General features: G+C 42.0%; 1 protein-coding gene across 2 annotated transcripts in view; it reads right to left on the bottom strand.

The window, feature by feature from the left end:
* Positions 1-18,623, bottom strand: part of ANK2 (ankyrin 2) — a 289,370-nt gene that overhangs the window by 235,619 nt on the left and 35,128 nt on the right. Inside the window, exon 2 of one of the 2 annotated variants that reach the window (XM_086746525.1) lies at positions 10,974-11,032. The exons of the other annotated variant lie outside the window; for it this stretch is intronic. Within the exon in view, the coding sequence (XP_086602651.1) occupies positions 10,974-10,994 (21 nt within the window). The 5' untranslated portion in view covers positions 10,995-11,032. The remainder of the gene's footprint in view (positions 1-10,973; positions 11,033-18,623) is intronic. 2 annotated transcript variants of the gene reach the window in all.

Below are 18,623 nucleotides of genomic sequence, written 5' to 3'. Positions count from 1 at the left end.
AACATTAGCAGAAGTTGTTGAAGAGGCAAAGAGATCCTCAGTCAAGATTTCAAATATCTACGTGCAGGGGTGTCTAGCTGCCCGATGCACCTGAAAGCAATCTTTAAAAGCGTGTTTTAATATTGACGCAGAGTTTGTAAATTGACCAGTTAAACGCCACAATAAGCCAAGCTACTAAAATGTAAAAAAGGGAACAAACTATGAACTAAATACTGGATATTCTTTAAAAAAATAGTTAAAGGGTAAGCTACAGCATAGCAACTAGCACATACTAATCTCAATTATCGGTGTTTTTAAATAACTTAGCTTCACTACTGCCACAGCTACAGCTCCCTGACTGGTTAACAGATAAAGAAAATTATTCAGAAGCTATTTCTTGCCCTGGCCTAGTGACAACGTTACACGACTGGGGCTGGCAGGGGACCATCGTTCCCGGTTAACCTTCATTCCAGAAGAGCGGCCTTTATCAGAGACGCACTGCACTTCAGTCCCATATAAATAACTTGGCTTCCCCTTGAAACGCAGACTCGGACACGGTTTGGGCATCAACTGTGGTTGCTACGTGCTGTAACGGCCTTAATGTGGGAGTCGAGTTTAAAGGAAACGATGAGTAAAACACATTTTGTCCTTTGGTGGTTGGTAACTATAAAGTAGATTGGACAGCACAAACTAATTAGAACAAAATGAAAAAGAGTAAGAAGGGTATGGAAGACACTTGCTTTAAAAAATAAAAGAATTGATAACTCCTAAGCATTACTTTCCTTAATCCTCTGTGTCCATCTCTCTTCAGTAAGTTAAAACTGACTTATATGCCATGAAAAGACTGTCACACACCTCCAAATAAACTTAGGAATCCTCAACCAGCACCCCCCAAACCTTGGAAAACCATCAGTTTCAATCTTTGTATCAATGACATAAAAAAAAAAAAAAAAAAACCTGACTGAAAAAAATGTTTGGAGAGAGTAGCTCATCTTTGAGAGCAGATCCCAAAGACTGAGAGCACGAGTTTCAAAGGAACAGCAATGGGAGAACCGTCAAAACATTTACTCTCAATGCAGGTGTGAAAGCAACTGATAGTTCATTTTAGCTGAGCGCACACTCTCACATCAGTGCGGTACTTACGTAAATATACGGACTTGTATTTTACTGCATTTACAGCCCTTGAAAGGTACTGCCACACAGGACTCAAATTCAATCCCTGTTATTACAGACACCTTTTGGCTTTATTTATTTTATCAGTAATAATTTATCAGTAATACCTGGATGAGCCAAACTATTCAAACGAGAGTGTCTTTTCCTGCTTGCTCTAGCATCCCGCTGCTTTGCCGGATGAGACAATGACTCCACGGAGTGCACGAACAGCGGCGTTCGAGCAACTCCTAGCGCTGCTACAGCACTGCCACGGAGACCCAGAAAATATCAGATGTCCTACTCGGGCAAGACTTGTACTTGCAGCTTGCACTGCTTTTGTTGAGGATGTGCTGCAGCCCAGAAGGCCAGAAAAATTGCCATGATGTTAGTATGTCAAGTCAGCTCTCGGCGTTTGTATGATTTCTCCCACTTGCAATCACAGCAGAAATTGTTTAAAGTGCAAAACATCATCTTAGAAGTTCCTGACTAGGAACTAGACAATCTAGACTCAATTCTTACGCTAACAGACGTGAGTGCTGCGGTAATGTTTGCCTAACGATTTACAGGATAAGCACGAGTTGCTAGTTGTTACACCAAACTGAAAACATATTCAGTGCTCAAAGTCTATCTCAGGATGACAGTCTAGCCATAAAAAAAAAAAAAAAGAAAAAAAGAAAAAAAAAAAAACCAAAAACAAACCCTGTGCGTTCAGAACAGATTATTTTAAGAAAATCCTTACCATCATTTTGCTGAAAACCTCCAGAATATTCATGCTTTGGAGTATATAGACTTAAAAATCTGGCTGCCACGATAGGAAAATGCCATCCCCAAGAAAATTCAAGCAAAATGGAACAAGTCTCAAGCCTTGTGCTTGTGCTATTGTTCCATGCTACCCCTCTCGAGCAGGACACGGGGCTGGGAAACGCTGCTCACCGCACTGGGCTGTGGCGGCAGAGAGCAGGAGGAAGCTGGTCCCTCTCCATAATCCCACCACAAGCAGGTTTATGTCCTTGGGAAAGGACAGACCACCCAGTATGGGAAGGGCTGGAGAGGCAGAGGAGGAAGGGAAGAACACACAGGGTCTTCCTTTTAAAAATTTTAAAGATTTTTGCAAATTTAAAAATTCTTCCTATTTTAAAAAGTCCTCACAGAGGTGTGAGGACCAGGACACGGCAGAAAGCAAGAAGTTATATACACTTACAGATGCTACCAAACGTTCCCCTACGTCCCGAATCGGCGCACGGTTCCTGCCGTATCCCCCAGCATCGCTCGCGGGCTGGTGGAAGCGTCCCTGCGTTCCTGGGAGTGCTGTTAGTGTGGACGGGAGCTCGCTGTGAGGTACCGAGGAGTCCTGCCTCGCCAGGGACATCCCTGATGGGAATTAGTTTGGCTCCACGAGGCTCTGTCCCCCCCCCAAAAAAACAAACCACCAAATCATTTTCAGTGTTTGAAATGAAAGACAGGAACAATGTGTAATGCCAAAAATAAGAGAAGAGAGTGCATTAATTTCTCATGCTACAGAATCAATAGATGCTTCTTCATAAAACTCCTGCGTCATTCAGCACACAAAATGGATGGAGCGCCTCGGTAAGAGCTTGCTATTTTATCTTCACTTTTCAAACCCAGCTGTGACTACAAAGTTCTTCATTTCCTGATGGCTCCCCTTTTGAAAGCTAATATTTTATAAACAAAACCATACTTCAGACAGCAAGAGAACTGACAAGACAAACAGTCAGCCACTGCAAAGACTCAAACGCCCAGTCATTTGTAGAAGGATTTCTGTCTTTGGTATGTGATTTTTTTTTTTTTTTTTTTTTTTTTAGTGTTTTTGTTTTTTCTTGATCATATGCCCGAAAACAGCTGGCGGCTGGGAGATTTTTCAGGGGAAAGTATCAGACAGGCTTGTCCTCTTCTTCCTCTTCCCCAAGCACCAGGCTGCAGCCGTCATTGAGGAGAAAACACTGAGAAACACAGACCCTCGGATCTGATCTTGAAAAGCAGCTTTTATGCTTATGGACGGCTGTCCAACGTTGAACATGATTTATAGAGGATCCTACATCAGACTTTTGTCTCATTATTTGTCCCGTTCCTAACACGGGGCAAAATTCAACTTTTCCAGCTGCTACTCCACTTTAAAGTTTTGGAAGACTAATGGGTCTGTCCAAAAACCATTAACTGCTTCCCTCAATGGTTACTAAAGGTGGACCCCAGCAACTCCTTCTACTGCACCTTACCTCACATTCACCCGTGAGCAATTTCTCCTGTCAGAAGGCGCAGCCGTGGGTCCACAACTCCGTAACCACTGACCTCAGTTGTCACTGAGAAGGCACAGCTTGGTAATTGTCTTTTAAATTCCACTCTTTGCATTCAACTTAAAAATCACTTCAATAACGAACTGTAAACGGACTCTTTAGAAAGCACCCAGTTCCCATCTAAAAACGGCTGTTTATGCCCAAGCGCTTAAAAAAAAGGGCTAAAACGTAGCAAAAAGGATCTATTACCTACCACCGCGCAGGATGTCATCCAAGCGCTTTGGAGTTTTTGAACTCAACTACATCAACTGACTCCCCTCTGAGAATTTATAGAGATTCATGAATGTCTGCTAATCTCAAACCGTGAATGTTGTCTTTCTTTTATTGAAAATACACTTAGGCACTCTATACCCACTCACATCCGTGTATATATACACACACACACATATACATATATATGTACGCACACACACTCTTCCATATATTTTTTTTAAATACTAATTGCACAGCTTTGATATTTAGAATACACAACTTCCTCCCTATCATCTTTCTGACCTTTTTAGTTAATATAATTACCGTTACAGCAGATCATAATTTGTTCTCACGGCTACAAATTAACGAGACAAATTGCAGAGACATTACAGTCTGAGCAAAATGAGAGCAGACAGCGAGGCAGCCCAGCTTCCATCGGCTTCTGCAGCTAAAGGGCTCCAAGCACACAAAGGAATTAAAAATCACTTCCTCTACCTCCGCAGCGATGCAGGTCTCTGAACTATAGACATTACGGCCGCAGGTGGTTGTAAAAACTACAGAGCAGGTTTGCGGCGGCTTTAAAATATACGTAATATACATCCCAGACCTCTCCCTCCTTCGCCCTACCCAGGTAAAGCTGGAGAATGGATGTTGGGAGGGAGTAAACACACTGCTTGTGTAACAGCTCGTCAAAAGCTTTGTGACCCTAACCCGAGGTATACACTGGGGGCACGTGCTCACCTTTAACAGATGGAAAGTTCGGGGGTATTCTAATTTTTTAAGCCAATTATTTACAAAAGCAGAGGTATGAACTGCATGCCACTGATACTTTTTGAAGGAAAAAAACCTAGCCTATCACTTGCAGCAAAAAGCGATGAGACTGACCTCGTTCACCCTCAAACGTGTCGATGGAAACCTTTCTACCATTAACGCTTCCTTCCAACACAAACCTCACTTCCAGTTGATTTCGCGTTGTCTCTTGAAATGCAGCCAATGAAACAATAATCTTCAGAGAGAAGAGGACATGTGTGAAGCACTCAGACTGACAGAAGATTAGATGTGCATTTTTAAGCAGCACTTAAAGACTGAAGAGTGAAATTTCTGCAGTACGCAAATAGATTTAAAGGTGGGCACGAGCTTAAAAGAATTACTTTGTACAGCCCCAAATCTGTGATCATCTTTTGAAACCCTGATATACCTTGTCCCCATCTTCAACCTCTGCCTGTGCCAGAAATAGCACCAGAACATGGATGGAGAAAAGCAGAGACAACAATACTCTGCATTCAGCTGTCATCTAAATTGTTACTACCTACGTTCCCATTTTCACTCCCCACCAACAGCTAATCTACTGGGCAGAAGGTGTAGCATTGCCTCCTAGGTTTTGTCTTAGCCGGAGACAAGAACAGCATAAAACAGTTGAATTGCACCTTGCAAAAGACACCAGGGATTATCCTCGCTTGGTTTACCCAGTTTGTCTACTCAGTGCTACAGGCATACGGAAGTGTGCGATGCTGCTGGATAAGCGTTATGATGTGATCGCAGAACCTGTTGCCAAGGTCGCTCTCTGCTGCAGTTTAAACGCAAAGGGAACGCGGAATGCCAAAAAGCTACTGGTATCCAACTGATGCGTCAGAGTATTCGGAGAAAGTTTAGCTTCCCATTTTTTTTTCACCTCTCAATACAAAGCCTCATCCAAAACCGCCCATTTACAAACATTTTTTAAAAATAGCAACACCTCCTGCCATACACTGACATACAGGTAAGGATTTGCAAATTGCAGGGAGAGAAGAAAAGAAGGCAATGAATAATTATCTGAAACATTAAAACAAGGAGAATATCTTTAAAAGTAGCTCTGCAAAGTGCCCAGAGCTATGTTTTCATCTCTTCTGGCACAACACAGAAACTGTTTTCTCAACATATGCTTATAAACAGAATGTAAGAAAGTCGTCTGGCTGATGAGAACTACCCATTCTCTCACCAGAAAAAAAAAACATAATACCCTTTTGACTACCGTGCTTGTTATAAAAGAAAATAAATAAGATTTTGTCAGAAAGGCTAAGATAGATTAAAAAAAAAAAAAATGTTAGCCAACCTGTTGTTCTTTGCAGTCGATGCTTCACATGTCAAGTTTTATTTTACATCTGGAAAATGAGCTGTGGAAAGGCTCAGGACCGTATCAGACGCTTCCGCAGGATTCATACTGCGGGTTCTTTTTCAAACAAAGCAAAATCACTGTGGGAGATCTGAGCCTATCTGAAGCGGATTCTTCCTTCTATTTTTATGCCCAGGGAAAAATAAAAAAATTTTTAAAACCCCAACCAAATCAGAAGAGAACAAGCCACAGAAGGGCCATATACAATCTGCTTCTTAAACAGTGACTGCTTCAAGCAAGAGATGCTTTCCCCTCTCATTTCCTTCCCAGCTACTAAACCGAGAGCTATTTTCAAGCATGGCCACACGACGTCTCCAAACAGCCAACACCCATTCACAGCGCATCATTCAGCCCCTGGCCAACACGTCCAGCTCCCCGCTCCTTCTGGTGGCAGCCTAGGCTCGAACCTTGAGTTATCCTGAGTGCCTCTGCAGCCTGTTACCTTCAACGTCCCACGAAGCAGCCCCTCCCTGGTTGTATTTAGCTTAGCTGCTAATTGCCCCGGCAGCTGAAAGGAGTCCATGTAAAAATAACGAAGTTAAATACTTCTAAGCCTTGATACAGACTCTGGAATTTCTCCCATTTTGCAGTCGCAGATCCCAAGAATATCAAAAGGAAAGAACTGTGACTTCTCCACGCTCATTCTGCTTATGATAAAGATGCTTTTCCTTGCATTTTATAAGACAGGCCAGATCATGATGGATTAACTTAACCACGAAGAAAACGAGCCTCTTACATACCCACAAAGAAAGAGTAGAAGGCAAAAAAGCAGTGCAAACCCACCATACACCATTTCATTCTTGTTTCGAAGGAACAGTCTAGAGTCAAAGGGTAATTTATCCATTATGTCTATTTAAACTTTCACGTCCCCCAAAGCTGCCAACAAAAGTACCATTGAATGGGAAACGCTATGCTGGTTTTTATCAGGTGTAGATATTCGTTCCTTAGACAATTCAAACAGGCAGATAACAGTCACAATTTAAAATCACTGTATATCTAAACAGAATTTACAAAGATAAGCATTTTGTACCATCTTTAAACACAGCACAAAAATAAACATGAAGCTACAACAACGCAACTGGAAGGAAAGGAGGAGGACAGCTAAAACTATGCCTTTTCACAGAAACACAGAACGGTGTGGGCTGGAAGGGACTTAGCCAGTCCAACCCCCTGCCATGGGCTGCGACATCGTGGTTTGTGTTTGTGCACACAAGCATTTCACACACAGACCTCAGAAGATGCAATTTAGCTCTTAATGCGCACAAACAAAGAACAAATCCTGAAGTGCCGCATCTGCTTTTTCAGGGAGGAAAACAATTATAAAATGAAGATAAGGTGCAGACATAAGATCGTTACATCAGTTCTAGAACTTCCATTGCTCACTGTAAACATCTTAATACCAGCATACGTATCTGCTTACAGGCTTTTTCACTGATACGACAATGAAGTTCTCAAAAGGCAAATACCACTGATAGAGCGCATGACACGGCAAATAGCTAAGTACTCAGAATCAGCTTGCGTTAGGGGCCATCTCAGGCTCAAAAACGTTTGCTAAGAAGATCAATTGTTCTCACTGTGGAAAAACAAGTCGCCTTTCCTCATACAATTTCTTTACCTACATATCACCACTACATTATCACATAGAATCACAGCCCTGGTAAGCAACCCAGTGGTTGCTATGATGTCCTCTACTTACTCAAGCCAAGAGGAAAAGTAGCGTTGCATTTGTTACTGCGCACCTATGAAGCAAACCTTCCAACACAGAGAAATAAAAATACAGAAGCATCGCATTATAGATAACAGTTAACCAACACAATTCTCCAGGTGAAACCAGGCTGCAGAGCACGGCAAATCCTCAGCTTTCTAAAACAAAGTGTGGGATCCAGTTCTGCATTCATTTCAGTAAACCAAACCCTTCCCAACGCTTGTCGGTCTAGTTATCGGGGCTAACCAATGAGTCAGTTTCAAACTAATTAGGCGTCAGGCAGCTCCTTCCCAAGTCTGAGTCAGGCGGACGTATATCAGAAAATAAAACAACATCCTCCCTTTGCTCCAGTTCCAGACTGGACTCCTCTCCGTTGACGTCAGTTGAATTTAGCACGCAGAATTACCCTCTTGGTCCCACAGAAACCAAATCTAACAAGCAGGAGTTTTTCCCCAAAAATGCTCCTTACAGTTATCAGTACTGACTAGTGTTGTGTTATCCTAATATTCTGCTGTATTCTTTGCATTACACAGAAAAGCAAATTGTGAAAAACATCTCAATACTTCACTGATTCTTACAAGCACCAAATCACTCTTTAGAAGTTTCCTGCCATGAACACAAACAGTAATACTGTAAAGCCTCAGAATTTGCCAGACGTTCCAAAAACCAAACAGCTGTAACTCGTGCCTTTAGGAATCCAGGATGGATCCTTCAGCAGCTAAATTCCTCTAACAGGAGCTTTGCACTACCGCTGACCCCTCAAATCTGCACCCGTGTATCACAGCATCAAACCGCACGGAGGGATTTCCTTCCATGCTAGGTCTGACCTGCCCAGATTTTAATACTCTATTTTCCAGCGGATGAACAGATTACAATACGAGCGTGGAACAGAAATCAGAGTGGCTGAAGAAGCCTGGCATGTAGAAGTTGCACACTATCATGTACCATTAGGTCATGAAGGAATACGTACATTCATAAAAGAAGCCTAACAACAACAACAAAAGACATAGAACAGGGGCAGTAGAGAGAATTTTAATGGAAAGATAGCAAATAATGTCTTATAAGATATATATTGTAGCAGACAAAACTGGGGAAAAAAGAAAATAAAAGTGCACCTATACGTCAAGAACCAATATGGCAGGTTGCTGGAGAAGGTGATGATGCAGCTCACAGAACAATGCCTGATTTACTGAGATGACCTCTGAAAAATTCCAAAGGCATCATATACGGGATTATTATTCCCATAAAAACAAATGGAATTTTGTAGTCTTCAGCAGCAGAGTCCCTGCTGGCTTCTGACGGAAAGCACGCAGTTACAGCGAAGGAATAATAACGCACCGCAGACAATCATTAAGACAGACAGGACACGACATGTTTCCAAGAGGAAGCTTCTAGCTGCGTTTCGGAGACCTGATAACATGTCAAATGTAATAAACTAAATTGCCTGAAACAAATCAATCTAATTTCATCTTTTTATATCATTATATCTGTCTCCCCACAGTGTATCCTAACATAGCCCATGAGGGGTAAAGTCTGTATGGGACAAAGTTGCATTAATTTTCACACTTAGCAAATACATGAGGTATTCAGCAAGCGTTGCATCAGATCTAGTATTTTTGCCCAGCATCTAAAACTACTGCAGAAGTCATTAATGCTGGTTTTCACACAGATTTTATCCGTTCCAAACAACCACTTAAGAAAAAACCCAGTAATGCAAGAGTTGTACTCTACAGCATTTTCCATGCGGTTGTGTCTCTGCTATACTGTGAATCCTCGGCTCATCTCATGGACCGAAGAGAAACCGCTCCCCTTAGGATGCACTTCAGCCTGCTGAAAGGATCGGCTTTGAAGAGCAAACCCTAGCTCTTTCTAAGCCTGAAACCAGTTTTAATGAACCACGTATCACCCATGCACTCAGGCTTCCACATCAATATCCATAACATTGGCTTTTTTTAAAGTCGAAATATTCCCAGACTCCAGTTCGCTAAATCAGCTTCACATGAGGCTTTGTCTCTCCAGGACACTTCTATGTCAGTAAAATCCCAGTAGAGAGAAAGGCAAATCGGGAACAACAGCAGAAAAGATGATAAAGCAGTTACATGCAGCCAATAATAGAAAGTCTATAAAAAGGCAAAATCAGTTAGAATTTTTCAGCTGAAAATCTTGCCAGAGAATACTTAGTTTTTGTGTCCATCATAGTTTTCTGGTTTTAACTCAAAATCTAGGGAAAGAGAACAGCCAAAAATCCAGCAGTCTCCATAATCTTTTCAGAAGCAGGAAAGGCAGAGAAACCTCAGTTCTGCCTTACTGGGATCAGAAATCGAGTTTATCTCCCGTATCCCGGACACACTCCCAATCACAAGGTCTGTCTTCCTCTTTCCACTCTTCTGTCAAAAATCTGAAGTATAACTTTCATTCTAATGGAAATAATTAGGAAACACAGACATTTCTGTAAGACAGAATTCTCTTCCTTTAACCAGCCTTTCTCCCAGATGACTCTGCGTTACCATCCCCCACAGATATTAACTGGAATTACTCTACGTAACCATTGCTCTCCCATCAACCCACACTCTTCTGATGGCTTTCACAGATTACCACATTTGACAAGAAACATTCTACAAAAATATAATCAATGACCAGTGATTTAAAAAAAATAAATATATTCAGTAGGACAACTATCGCAAATAAATACAGCAGAGTGGGCTTTGAAGCTTGTGTGAGTGTCACCAGCAGAAGCTGAAGAGTTTTGTTAGCAGCATATTTCCAGACACGGCTTCCCAAGGCGCGGTAAGCCCTCGCATACCTACAGAACCATCTGGCTGGCAAGGAAGCGGCTGTTTAGAGATCAGCTACTGGTTTAGCTTTCTCAGACTTACTTAGTGACATCATCTCTTCAAAATCAGATGCGACACATCAATCAACTTTACGATCAGTATCTAAACCAGGCTTTACAGTGACCAACAGCAAAATTAGCAATACCTCATTCGACCTCAGGCAAAGTCTCTGGGGCAGAAAAAGATTTCGAGGACGATACTTACATATTCCATTCATCATATTATTATTCCTCTTATTTTTCTAGGAGAGTTCAGGAAGGCTCCCTGCCCGCAGCTACTTCCCACTACTGAATGGTGCAATGTGTGTTACCTTGAAGTAACCTACAACCTGCTAGTGAAGCACCACAGACACCTTCCCCGCACGCTCAGGAGAGGTAGAAGGACTAACACGGGTCGGCATTTGGTCGATTGGCATGGGTTACGTACATAAAAAGTTAACAGAACAGCATCCAGTTTTCCATTAGACCCTGATGTCACTTCAAGGCAGCATCATCATCAAACATGAGCTTGCTGATTTTTACTTCTTTCAATCATTCAGTGAATAAACCAAGGTTTAATATTTTTTTTAATAAAAAGAGGAAAATATTCATTAAATATGTACTCAAGTTAATTATTTGTGCATTCCTTTTCATTCTAAAGTGAAATACCTTTTGCAACATGCTGGCCATTTAAATGTCAATTCTTCATGTCCCCTTCAGTTACTTACCTAAAAAAAAAAGAAGGAAAAATACATTAATTTTCCATGTTCTCAAATCTATCATGAATACATACCTCGCTCTCCACTGCTCCCCAGGAAGTTTTCAGTAGTTATAAATTAGGTAAGACTATTCAGGTAGTGGGTTTTGGTTATATTATTCATTTAGATGACATGTTTCCACTTTGCTTCAGCTAAGCATTCAGTAATGGAACTGAAATCTTTTTTTCTTACTATTGCTTTTTTCCTCCCCAGTAAATGATTTCTAAATAAATGCTACGTGATGCCTTCAAAAATTTCATTTCCATATTCTGTGTCTTTACTCTGGAAAGAAGTCATAATTGCAGTCGCAGTAATGGAAATTGAAAACATTCAGCAGAAGTACCCCAACGTGGGCTTCCGTACAGAAATTTGTGCAGACATTTGTGCAACTTCCTAACAGCCACCGGCAAGAAAACATATTTTGAGCAGACAGAGCACGCGGATGGGAAAAACCTCCAGCCCAGCCTGGCACCAGCATGACTACGCCAGCAGAAGCATTTTTGCTCGAATTTGGGCGACGGCACCTGTTTTTCTGCATAACCCATACAAGGAGACGGGGCAACAGCCACAGATGTCAACATCTGTGAATCAAAAATGAATCTCAATTCTTCTTTCTCCCATCCGCACACCAGCCATCCCTCTTCTATGACTGACTTGCAGTTATCATTACTTCTTTTCTATGCTCAAACTGGAAATAATTTTTTAAGTTTACAATACATCCTATAAAAGGTCTGATTGTCTTAGGTGATCCTTACACTACCCAAAATACATCCTTACCAGCACTGACTCTGCAAAGAAAACCAGTCCGTATTGTACCCATATCACCACTTTTGCCATACGCTGGCTTTTCAGATGCTTTCTTGAAAATCGTAAGAAACATAGGCGAAACCCATAACTTAATAGCTTTCACATTCAATCAGAAAATCATCTGAATTTCTTTAAATAATCATCCCATACTTTCCAGCATTATGCTTGCCCAAGCTTTCCAAAAAAATATCAGATGGAAATTTCACTTTTTCACACAATGTGCTCCCACTCAACAGAGCGTACAGGCGCAGCATTAATTCTGCCTGTTCTCAACTAACTTTATTTTAGGCTGAATTTTAAATCACTGCCAAATTCAGACATCTCCTGCACAAGTTCTGCTGCTTCTACCTCCTGTCAGCCTGCTCTGTGATGCCTCTTCATTTTTTTTCCCCTTTTAAGAGGAAGCATAGTTCTCAAGGCTAGCAAGAAGACAAATTAATCCTGTTTATCACAGGCATTGCTAATTTTCCTACAGTAGTTGGCAAAGACTACCCACATCCCCATTCCACAGGTAATTTTGAGGGAAAAAAAAAAAAACTTGTGTGACTTTTTTTGCAGTGCCCTTCTTTGCAGTTTAAAAAGCTGGGAGGGCCCCATACAAAAAGTACATATTAAATGTCAAGTACTACAGCTAAAGCTCGTTTCTGTGGAAAAATATCTTTGTCCTTTGCTATTTGGCAAGCATCACACTGATTCAATGGCCTGGGGAAGAAAAAAAAAAATAAAAAAAAAGAAAAGAAAAAAAGATTTCTTATGTCCTGTGTTGTATTCTGTACCTAACCCAGCCACATACAGATTTCATAGTTAATTAGGCTGTGAGGACTATGTTGAAGATCCCGCTCTGAATCGGGGAAAATGAGCATTTGAGCTCAAGATGTCAACACACCCTGTAAGAATCCTTCCTCATCACCGAGCTCCGAGTTATTCTGGAGGCATCTCAGTTTCTTCTGTGGAGCTGCTCCACTTGCTATAGTTCAATGTTTACCGGGTTGGGGGAGGAGGATGCATAAAGCGTATCATAAAGCAGGGAAGAAATCAGAGCAACTGACGAGCCATTAAAATTACATCACTGATTCCTTAGGCATTCAAAGTGAACCGAGCAGTGCTGGGAGAAGGTGCTAAAATGACTAATCTGCAAGTTAGGCTCCACCGTTCGTATGAAAAGCCCATGTCTTTCCACACTCTCTCCTCCCCCTTTCTCAATGCCATACCAGCAGATTGCAAACAACAGGTCAGAGATCTTACCGTGCACGATAACCATGGCTTTCTTTTCTCTGATACTAATTTTTAAGAGAAATATGATGTCCACCATAGAGAAAGAAATAATGACCACAGTAGCAGTAGGTGTCATAACACCGCCTTTATCCATGAGACTCTAAGCCACACCTTCCCCCAATTTTAGGAGAGGATAAAGGTGGAATAGTTATTATGAATCAGGAAGGAAATCAGTATAATAGCTTAAACACTGAGCTTCTTGTGAAATAGGAGTTGTATTAGCAGATGAAGCTGTCTCTGGTCTGTCTAACAATTAGAAGCAATCCTCCAAACACCGACCAGAATTGTATTAACCACCAATTACAGACATAAACGTAGCTATGAGACTGAAATAATATTTTTCCTACAGCTGCAGAGGAGTTGAGGTGAAGACCATTTAGTCCCAGTCTGCAGACTGCCATCCACTCTGTGAAACGCCGACACATCTCCTGCTTTCAGGATCTGCGCCCACCAAATCAGATTAACAAGAGGCTGCCGTACCTTCGAAGCACTCGTTCCAAGAGTCAGTCGCAGCTGGGAAACTACTACTGTCCTACAGTGATCCCCCCGTTAACTGCTTTGGCTCATCTTACATCCACCAAATAAATTCTTTGATTTCCAAGCCAGGTTCTCGCATCTGCTTAGAGCACCTCACGCAAGAAGGTGAGCACCTCACTGCCGTTTGTTTTGTTTTTTGAACCAGAATGTGATTAAAAAACACATTCTTCCAACCTAGTAACTTTTGTCCTTCGCTGTAGCATATATTGCGTTTACAAATCCTATTTTGAACTACTCTTTTAACAAATTCAGTGGTATTTTTTGCTCCCTCTTTTCCGCAACGATTTATCTGTTTTCCCCTTACTGTTGTAAGGCAGAGGGGAAGCCAGCAGGAACGGGCAGGGCGTGTGAGAGGCGACGGAGGATGCTGCAGAGTGCCCGGGAGTTCACACGTCGTGCACGTTCACTGCACTCAGGCATCACTGCCCTCTCCCCTCCAGCGTGGTTGGTCTCACTCTTGCCCTTTCCAGGCAGGAAAGGCACCAAAAAGCACCTATCAAAACAGAAACTGATGCCTCAAATCTTCTGGTCTCTCTTTGGAGTTTTCAGCTTTTGAGACAGGATAAAATCTAAGCTTTGGGAGATAAGAGAAAAATAATTATTCTGTGGAGAAAGGTTGGTTTTTTTTCCCCACCAAGAGGAGCAATCCTGGTATAATGACCTCCAAAAGCTGGTGCAGCCTCAGACGAACTCAAGCTTGGAACGGCGACGTGGGTTTAACACCTTCAGACCAAGCTCCACGTCGCAGCACCCTGAGTTCAGAGTCAAAGTCTGCACTACTGCTTTCATCTCAGCTTTCAGCTTTAGGCAGCTGCGCAGGTTGGCAGGAAAGGCAAGAAGCAAGCCAGAAACTGCAGGCCCATACTCATGACAGTAACACCAACAACCGCGCATCAGGCAGTCACATGAATCCCGTCAAATCGCTAAGATCACACCAAGCCAAACTTGGAGCAACTACAGGAATAATGAACTCCCTCGGTTCCAACTCCAGTGAGGAGCGTTTGACTCACTTCCAAAGAGCCATTACACAGAGCAAGCTGCAAGCCAAAACAACAGCCCTTAAGAAGACAGAGTAATCTTAATTTATAAATTATTTATATTTCTATATTTTTATATAGCATTCTGATACTGAGTGGATGGTGCTTGGTGGACTTCTTGCGTGGGGAGCTTTTTTTAATAGGTATCAGACACACAGGAGTAGGGATGCAGAACTTGTCAGAACCTTTGCTTCCTATTTTCCAAACAAAAGAGAGAGATTTAGCGTAGTGTTGCTTGGTTCTTCATCTTTAACCACTTACAGAGGTTAAAATCCACACCTGGTTACCATTTCTAACATAAAAAGTGAAATATTAAATCCCACAGTGTAGCAAGCATTGAATACAAATCTTCGCTTGTAGCTTTGAGACTGCTACACACTGCCTAAAATGTTAGAAGTGATGCATCGAAATAAATTCACCTATTTTTCTGCTTACAGACTTTCAAACCCACTGCCTCAGCATCCTCCCCAAGAGCTCTACAGCCAGCTTCTGTTTTTTCCGTAGCAAACAGCTTCAGCACCCTGGCAGGGCACCGAGTCCCCGGGGTCAGGGAGAAGGGGAACAAAGGCTGCCTTTGTGCGGGCTCCTTGGGAGGCAGGGAGAGCTCGGCTCGCGGTACGATGCTGCCAGGGACAGCGTCAACTGCACAGCGCGCCCGGTATTCAAAGCACCGGCAGCACAAACGCCTTCACTTTCACACAGGCTTTCCAAGTCCAAAGCTCTTCTCCATATTTTCCGTTAAAAAAAAAAAAAAAAACCCAACAAAAACAAAAAAAACCCCACCTTTTGTGTGTCTAACTGGAGCTTTAACATTACAGAGCCCAATTCTGCCAACTCTTTGAAGCCATCAGTACTGTTTACAAGGGCAGCAACTGTGTCAAAACAGTAATTCACTCTCTCTTCCTCCTAACCCTAAGCATCACCAAAGGTATTTTAACAGGTTTTGACGAGTTTAAATCCACTGCGTAGCCATAGCTGTCCACCTTGGAGCATGACATTAAGTTCTGTATTAACAGCAAATTAATGGTCTTGCAAATTCCAATTAAATCTTGAGGGTGAGATGGCAACCCAATACACTTTTTATACATATATATACACTTTTGTATCTATATACATGACATATGTAAAGCTCTAATGCAGTATTTTATATTTTGTTTCATTTATTGTGATTATATCAATCTTCTTAAAAGCACTAAAGTGGAAAAGTCTCATATCTGGATCCAAGGTACCTGCTGAGGTAAATCTAGGCACTAGTAGCAAAGCAATGCATTTAATACTTTAGGAGAAGGGAGATAGAATATTTCTGGTCCTGTCACATAAAGAAGAACGTGACACAATAGCAGACCACCTCTGCTACAGAAGGCTGGAATCCAGGGCTGATTCTGGACTGAAACAGCACAGCAAAGTACAAGGAAAGGAGGCAGCACCGTTTGACACTGTAATAAATGGACAATGCTGAACGCACATCATCATAAAACATACTCACTGAGCAGCATGCTCTACAGAAACTGTGATAAAACATCATCAGAAAAATGCTGGCCAAAAAAGAAATGGCTTTGCACGTATCTGCCTCCAAGGAAAGCAGAAGGCAGACTTGTAAGCTTCTGTTTGAAGGGCAATGAATATTGTAACTTCCTATTACGATCTGATTAGAGAGAGAAGTCAACAGTTGGTAGCGAACGTGGGTGTTGGTTTGAAGAGGGGAGGGAAGCAGCTCTGGAGAACTCTGAAAGTGATTCTCGTTATATTTCATGTTAGAGGGGAAAATGGAGCCAGTCAAAGTTAAAAGTGTAGTTTCACATGAACGCTGTACTGATACAGTGCATCAAAAGCCTAATTTTGGCAAAGACAACCATCGCATTCATCACCGCGATAAAAACTTGAACAAGAGCCATGAGGATGATCGTGAAAGGCACACGCCAAAAACGCCCCCCAAGAGAAATCCAGGAGACTCCGGTTCTACTCATGCAACTGGGTTAAATCCATCTAAGTCCAGGCTGACAATCAAGAGTGGAGGCATTAAAGAGGAAAGGAGGAAGTGAAAGCTCCGCTGTACTCATGTCCATGTGACAATCTAAAGTCCTTCTGTATCTTCAGCAACAGGGAGTGCAACGGTGTTCTTTCCTTGCCTGTAATACATAGCACAGAATTCGGCTGGTAATATTGACCACAGGAGAAAAGAGAGAGAAAGAATAGAGGGGGTGGGGGAGAAAGAAAAAAAAAATAATTCCTTATGTCTCTGAGTAGTGTCAGAAACTACAGATACTCGTTAGCGGCCAGTAATTAGATAATTGTCCACCATAAGTATACAGCGTTGCTTCCACTGAGAGCACAGAGATTAATGTTTTTTTTAAAAAAAAACTCTTAGCAGGAATGACTGCTAATTCACTTCCAAATTATTGATCAATTAGTCTATATCATTAATGTATTTTGACACATTTTCTGAGACACCTCACTAGCTTTCTCGCTATGTGACCTCAAGAAGATTTTTCTTAGTGGCTCTCCCAGGACAGGCGTCCTCTGACGACAGTGCTCACGGTATCTTACCGTGACATTCACTGGGTGCCAGGCAGCTTTCGACTCCAATATACGGTTTAGGAAACTAAGCTGAAGGACACGCAGTTGGGGCCCCTACTTGCGAGATGAAATTAACTCAGCAGTCATTTCTGTTTGGCTTCCCTCCTATTTTTCATGCTATGTGCTCAAGAGGCTTTAGCTAGCGGTCTTTTATTTAATTAAAATTAAGATGCTGATTTAATTTTTTTTAAGAGGAAGCAGAATATAAATGTAGCTTGGAAAAAAAAATATATCATCTTCTTTACTGAGTCTTGCTAGACTTGCAAGTTACTGCCTGCTCTGTGATGAGAGATTATTGGGGAGCAGATGGGGTGACATCTCATGAAGCAAAGGAGGCAATGGCAGATATTAGTGTTTTATTTCGGTCATACGATTCTCCCAAAGCTGGTAGCTCTAGCAATTCCAATAAAATAAACTGAATGGAAGGTTGCGAAGCTCTCTAGCTGAGGAGGAAAGCATGTGTCATTAAGACACGTCCTTCCCGTGTTAAGGACAAAATATGACTTTTCGTGCTCTTAGCTGACAGGCGTAGGTATCCCACTCCTCTCGCCAGTTACCAAGCCATTAGCATGTTATAAAAATACCGCCGTGAGGGTTGCTCCACACAGCACAGTCTGAGGATTAAGCCACTTACGACCTTCAGGTCAACATTTCCTTCTTCAGTATGAGAAACCCAGCGACGGAAAGTTTCCCTACAGTCTGGGGAGGTGTAAAGGGTAAGTGCCAGAGGGCAGAAACAGACACTGCAATTATTTTTTTAAAGTCATCATCAGAGTAATTTTTCTTTCAATATCTTTTAGTTCATAATTTTTATCGTGTAAGTTAGAAAAAAGAAGGGGTTCCCAAAGGATGCTAATAACTCTTATTTCCTTCAGTAATGAGGAAGGATTATTAATTCACTAAAGAATTAAGTGAGGAATTCAGATGAAAAGTAAGGAATTCAGATTAAAACTTGCAGCACGTCTTTCATTTTTTACTCCTCCTAGAGCACAAAAAGGATGAAGCATTTTCCCCAAGACAGAAGTGAGAAGGAAGAATAGGGGCAAAAGGCAAGGAGTGAGCAAAAAGCATTAGCATACCACCTTAATTTTCCCCAAAAAGAGTTTTTAAAGAACTGCCGCTCTCATTTGGTTACCCCATGCTATTAGCAGTGCTTATTGTATCAGCTCACGTGTTACAGCAGCGGGTCCGATCGGGCCGGCGTCCAGCCAGCCCGGGAACCGGAGTGAGCGGGCAGGTCTGCCTGGAAAGGGCGAGGCGGACATGCCCACAGCCCGACTGTACCAAGCAGCTGGCACGGCCATTTACACCGCTTCTTTCTGGGCCTG

This window comes from Chlamydotis macqueenii, chromosome 4 (assembly GCF_036417535.1).
Source record: "Chlamydotis macqueenii isolate bChlMac1 chromosome 4, bChlMac1.mat, whole genome shotgun sequence".
NCBI classification, from domain to species: Eukaryota; Metazoa; Chordata; class Aves; order Otidiformes; family Otididae; genus Chlamydotis; species Chlamydotis macqueenii.
The sequence above is the reverse complement of the archived record's forward strand: the minus strand, read 5'-3'. Positions and strand labels throughout refer to the sequence as shown.